Raw genomic sequence first — 6,000 nt, 5'->3', positions numbered from 1 at the left:
ACGGACGGCTGCAATTTGAATGTCCTCGACATGAAAAAGTTTGGGAACCACTGCTTTCCACCACTATGTTATTTCCGCCCATTATGTGTCTCTGTGAGCGCTACAGCAGCAGTGGGTGGAGAGAGTGAGAGTGGGTTGGTCCTGCATGTAAGCACCGTTCTGTCCCGTGTTGATCTGGGGGAGAGTTGAACCGGGAAGCAGAGCAGACGTGGACCATCACAGTGGACCGAAGACGGAGATATTAAACTATTTGGGCTTTTTAAAAGAGACATGTCGTCCGACAGCTTTCCAGCTGCTGCGTCAGAGAAGCAACAGATGGACCAGAGAGCCATGCTGAAGCAGCCTGTGATAAAGTTACACAGAATAATAGGTGTGTACATGTTTTTATGTCTCTGTACAATTTTCTTTCAGCTTCAACAGAAAGCAGATGCACAGAAATGTTGTCGGTACTCGGTGGAGAATAGTAATGCTTCTTCCCAGCACGAAATCGTGTGTGTGTGTGTGCATGTGTGTGTGTGTGTGTGTGCGTGCACTTGTGTTTAGGGACGTTTAGGGAACGTCACTTTAATTCTATGCAACTTATAAACACTGTCATTTCTCTTTTACTCAATCCACTGATATGCAAGAGTGGACATTGTGTGAGTGTTAGTTAGTTTTCAATGTATTGAAGCTGTCATATATAGTGTTTGTGTACAGCCAGCTACAGTAAGTATACCTTCTAAGTGCCTAGCAGCAGACCTAGCTGTATCAGATTCCTTCTACGGCTCCTCCTGAACCTCAAGGTCACTGCAGGCACCAGTGGTTCCTTGTTTATGTCCTGTTTATCTCTATGTGAGCAACCCCTCTCATTCTATGATCCTCTCCCCTGGGAACAATATATACTCCTCTGTTCTGTGTGTTACTCACAGCCTGAGTGAGACTTCAATCATTTCTATGCATACAATCCTGGGTATTAAAGCCACAAAGACAACTTTGTGCCGATACTTTTATTTTACATCAAAGATTGCCTCCACAGCTTGCGTGTGTGTGTGTGTGTGTGTGTGTGTGTGTGTGTGTGTGTGTGTGTGGGGGGGGGGGGTAACATCTTTACCATACGTCCTCTTTTGGGGGGGTCTGTCCGGACTGTCCCGGGGAAGTATAAAAATTCCATCAAATGGAAAAAGACATCACATCACATTTCAAGTAAGATTGATTGATAGTACTTGGGCTGTGCAGGCACGTTTCTGGGTGGGGGTGGCGGGGGGTGGGGGTCTTGGTGGGGCGCGTGATTTCTCTCCCCTGTCTCCTTTAAATCCATGAAGGGAATCCGATTCAATGGCCGGTTATAAGTCAGGAGTTTTTGGCGAAGGAGACGCGCTTTAGTCACCCTCTCCTCTGTCCAGCTGCGCTCGTAGTAAGGTGATAGAATGTATGTACAGTATATAGACAATATTTTGGCCAATAAAAAATACTATATACAGAATTTTGCACTTTAAACAATATAGAAGCCTGTTGGCTGCTAGACTAAAGGTTGTCAATAGAATGAGCTCCCTGTCACACTGAGGGAGAATCCCCACTTTCACAGCTTTTAAAGGGCAATTGAAACAGTGGTTAAACAACCAGTCATGTGATCACATATGACTCTCACTCGACAATAGAGTAGGCCTACCCTAGTAATAGTTTTAATCTTTTCTTATTCTTCTTATTTTCCCCTTACTGTGTTTGAAATGTACTGTATTTGTACATTTCACTCGTGTCTTGTTATGTAAGTACTGTTTAGTGTTAAATGTCTGGGGACTACGGATGGAAATTAGCATCGCTGCTAAATCCGAAAGGTGTATTTACACTACATTTGTATGTAATGTTCATTAACCCATTCTGACCTGAGATCAGATTCTAAAAATGTCTTCTACATCCTGACATTTTTCATTCTGACCTGAGATCAGATTCTAAAAATGTCTTCTACATCCTGACATTTTTCATTCTGACCTGAGATCAGATTCTAAAAATGTCTTCTATGTCAGTCGCTCTTCGATTTTTCAAAAATATCAGACCTACAGTACAAGCTCGTAGCGCGCCACTCTGTGGTGCGCTATGAGCTTGTAGATCTGCTATTTTCCAATAGCTAAAGCACGACATGATGCTAACACCAAAATGGCCCAAAATGGGTTAAGCTCTGACCCGTAAATTAACTAAATTACCAACTGAACATTATCAGTTGGTAATACAACACAGCTTGCATGTTATTTCAAAACATATGTTTTTTTTCTCTGTCCTCATTCTCCATCCCAGATGTCTTTCCTGCCCAACTCAAACATATCCACAGCAGACATAGACATCTCAAACATCACCAGAGAACTCAGCCCTACACCTGTGACCAGTGTGGGATAAGCTTCAGATGGAGCAGTCATCTCAAACAACATCAATTAATTCATACAGGAGAGAAGTCCTACACCTGTGACCAGTGTGGCAAACGGTTCAGTCAGAGCAGTACTCTCACAAATCACCAGAGAATCCATACAGGACAGAAACCCTACACCTGTGACCAGTGTGGCAAACGGTTCAGCCAGAGCAGTGATCTCAAAAGTCACCAGATAATTCATACGGGTCAGAAGCCCTACTACTGTGACCAGTGTGGGATAAGCTTCAGCCGGAGCAGTACTCTCAAAAGTCACCAGAGAATTCATACAGGACAGAAGCCCTACTACTGTGATCAGTGTGGCAAACGGTTCAGCCACAGCAGTACTCTCAAAAGTCACCAGATAATTCATACAGGACATAAACCCTACTACTGTGACCAGTGTGGCAAACGGTTCAGCCACAGCAGTACTCTCAAAAGTCACCAGAGAATTCATACAGGACATAAACCCTACTACTGTGACCAGTGTGGCAAACGGTTCAGCGAGAGCAATACTCTCAAAAATCACCAGATAATTCATACAGGACAGAAACCCTACTACTGTGACCAGTGTTTCAAACGGTTCAGCCGGAGCAGTACTCTCAAACAACACCAGATAATTCATACAGGACAGAAGCCTTACACCTGTGAGTGTGGGATAAGCTTCAGCCAGAGCAGTACTCTCAAACAACACCAGATAATTCATACAGGACAGAAGCCCTACTACTGTGACCAGTGTTTCAAACGGTTCAGCCATAGCAGTACTCTCAAAGCTCACCAGAGAATTCATACAGGACAGAAGCCCTACACCTGTGAGTGTGGGATAAGCTTCAGGCAGAGCAGTCATCTCAAACGACACCAGATAATTCATACAAGAGAGTAGCCCTACACCTGTGACCAGTGTGGGAAATGGTTCAGCACAAGCAGTGAGTAAAAAAACAACAAATGGCTGCAGTTATAGTTGTACTGCCACCCCAATCAGCTGCAGGGGCCAATGGGTCGTACGCCACACAGACAGACAGACAGACAGACAGACAGACAGACAGACAGACAGACAGACTTTGTGAACCTGTGTTAAACAACACATTTGTTGGTTTCTATTAGTTACTGCCAGAGTGAGGTCTAGCCAACACTATAAGGACTCCTGGATTGCAGCCCTCCACACTTTCCTATATCTAACATCAGGTTCTTGAACTCTACAGTGTTGTTAGCGTCACAGTGTGTCTACGTAGGTGGTGTGCCTCTTTCCTTTAAATGTTAAATGGTGCATTATGTAGCGCCTTTATCCAAGGTGCTTTACAGAGATTGTGCATTACATTCACCCATTCACACACACCGATGGCGGCGGAAACCATGCAAGGCACCAACCAGCACATCAGGAGCAATTAGGGGTTTAGTGTCTTGCTCAAGGACACTTCGACACCAACTCTGGGGGAGCCCACAGCTAGGGTTCGAACTGGCAACCTTGCGGTTACCATCCAGCCCCTGACCCGCTGCCGGCCAATACTGGGTTGGCTCCCATAGAGTCAGTTTACTTGCCTCTAGTTCTGGGTGCCTGACGCAGTGCCCAACCAGCCTCATCCTTCTCTGTCTGTGACCCGTGGTAGGTACCCCATAGAGGTCCACATTTCTGATACGGCCAGTCCATGTGACACCTAGTGCCATTCGTAGCGTTCTTGTGTTTCTATGAATACAATAGAAATACATTTTAATTTGCCTGTAGGCTGTTTTATGTTAAATTGTTTAGAAGATATTGACATATGCCTGCTGGTCAATATGGTATAGTGTTAAAGTGGGGGAAAAAAGCATTCAGGTAGCCTACCTTCTTTCCATCTCCTATTCTAGGACAGGGAGAATATGATTTTTCATCCTCAAATAACAACATTTAATAATAGACTAGAAATATTGTTCCTGAAGAAACAATGCGGGGTCGATGCAAGCCCAAAAGATTGTACCATAAATAGTACAGATGCAGACATGGTCGCTAAAAAAAATATTGCTCAACTTTAATTTAGGCCAATTAATGTGATTTCAGTGAGTCTACAAGAATCAACAGGCTCTTGATTATCTCCACTGCTCTCAGTTGGTTCTTCAAACACCCATTTCTTGTACTTTTTTGTACTAATCTAATATGATGTGTGTAGTTATTTATAGAGCTATAGCTAGCCTCTTCATTTTGATCTCAAAGATTGAAGCAGATCTCCCAGATTGAAGCAAATTGACTTTATTTTATTTCTAATACCATAATCATCATCATAGGTCAAATTGAATTAACAATTACTACAACGACATTGAAGAGGCTTTGGATGTATAGTGGTTAACTTGAGTTGTCAGCTGTTGGCTGGGGGTGAGGAACTGTGATGTTCATTTGATTATATTTAATTGTGTTTTTTTTTCTTCTGTTTTTAGTTTGTTTTGTATTCATGGACATAATTTATAAAAAAATATATGTGAATAATTGTTTTAAGAATACTATGTCGTAAAGAAAAATCAATAAAAAAAGAAACAATTACGACAACTATTACCACCATATATCATTGCTATCATTCTCACTACTGTCCTACCCTCATAATTTAATATACTAATTATCCTGTGATATACTGTATTTAGACTAGAGAATAAGCTTGAGCAGTAATTTGAATTGACAGATATTTCTGCTGTGTTTGACATCCTCTGACAAGCGATCGATCAATATAAAGCCTATATCCTTTTCTGAATGAGTACACAAATTAAATGTAGAAAATGTTTATGTTTATTTTTACGTCATATTTGATTTGGCTTTTGTTCTAGACTAGAGGTAGGCTACTAGACAATTTTGATGTATATTGAACTCATTGATGAATTTTAACATTTCTTTCCTTTGCTGCTGCAGAACCGATTAAATAATAGGGACAATGATATGGCATCCCTATAGAGCGCCGCAGTCCCCGCCCCCTTTCAGAAAAGCGAGTGGCCCAGGAAGTGGAAGCCCCATGCATTCTCCCATCGGCACTTTTAATATAATTTATTTAAAGACGGTTACGCCGCGGACAAAGCCAATTCGGATCGTGACGAATCATGACAATGAACACAATATTTTGGGACGATCAAATCATTAGAAAGAAGAAAAGAAAGTCAGGAGACAACACTATTTGTTTTATTTTTCGTCTTATAAATTATTTGATCGGCCCAAAATATTGTGTTCATTGTCATGATTCGTCACGATCCGAATTGGCTTTGTCACCGTCTTTAAATAACCGTCTTTAAATAAATAACCGTCTTTAAATAAATTATATTAAAAGTGCCGATGGGAGAATGCATGGGGCTTCCACTTCCTGGGCCACTCGCTTTTCTGAAAGGGGGCGGGACTGCGGCGCTCAATAGCCATGAGTGCAACCCAGACACACTAGTTCATTATAGAGCGTCGCAGTCCCGCCACCTTTCAGAACGACGAGTGGCCCAGGAAATGATTCTCCGTTCATTTTCTCCATAGGCTTTTCAAAAAGTAGACCTACAAGCTCATAGCGCGCCACCCGCGCTATGAGCTTGTAGGTCTGCTATTTTTTTTAAAACACCAAAAGGGGTTCCCGCCCAGAAAAGTTTAACCAGCAGAACGCTCCAACTGATATCTCAAGGGTATTTAT

General features: G+C 42.3%; 1 protein-coding gene across 1 annotated transcript in view; it reads left to right on the top strand.

Moving 5' to 3' along the window:
- Positions 1 to 270: 270 nt before the first annotated feature.
- Positions 271 to 6,000, top strand: part of LOC308310444 (interferon-induced very large GTPase 1-like) — a gene marked incomplete at both ends in the record, with an annotated part of 29,177 nt that continues 23,447 nt past the window's right edge. Inside the window, 2 exon segments of the mRNA XM_080756786.1 lie at positions 271 to 345; positions 2,272 to 2,361. Coding sequence (XP_080612912.1) covers positions 271 to 345; positions 2,272 to 2,361 — 165 coding nt within the window.

The sequence above is a fragment of the Protomyctophum bolini genome (assembly GCF_963924005.1).
Source record: "Protomyctophum bolini genome assembly, chromosome: 22".
In the NCBI taxonomy this organism is placed as follows: domain Eukaryota; kingdom Metazoa; phylum Chordata; class Actinopteri; order Myctophiformes; family Myctophidae; genus Protomyctophum; species Protomyctophum bolini.
Note: the sequence above shows the minus strand (reverse complement) of the source record. Positions and strands in the feature narration are given on the sequence as shown.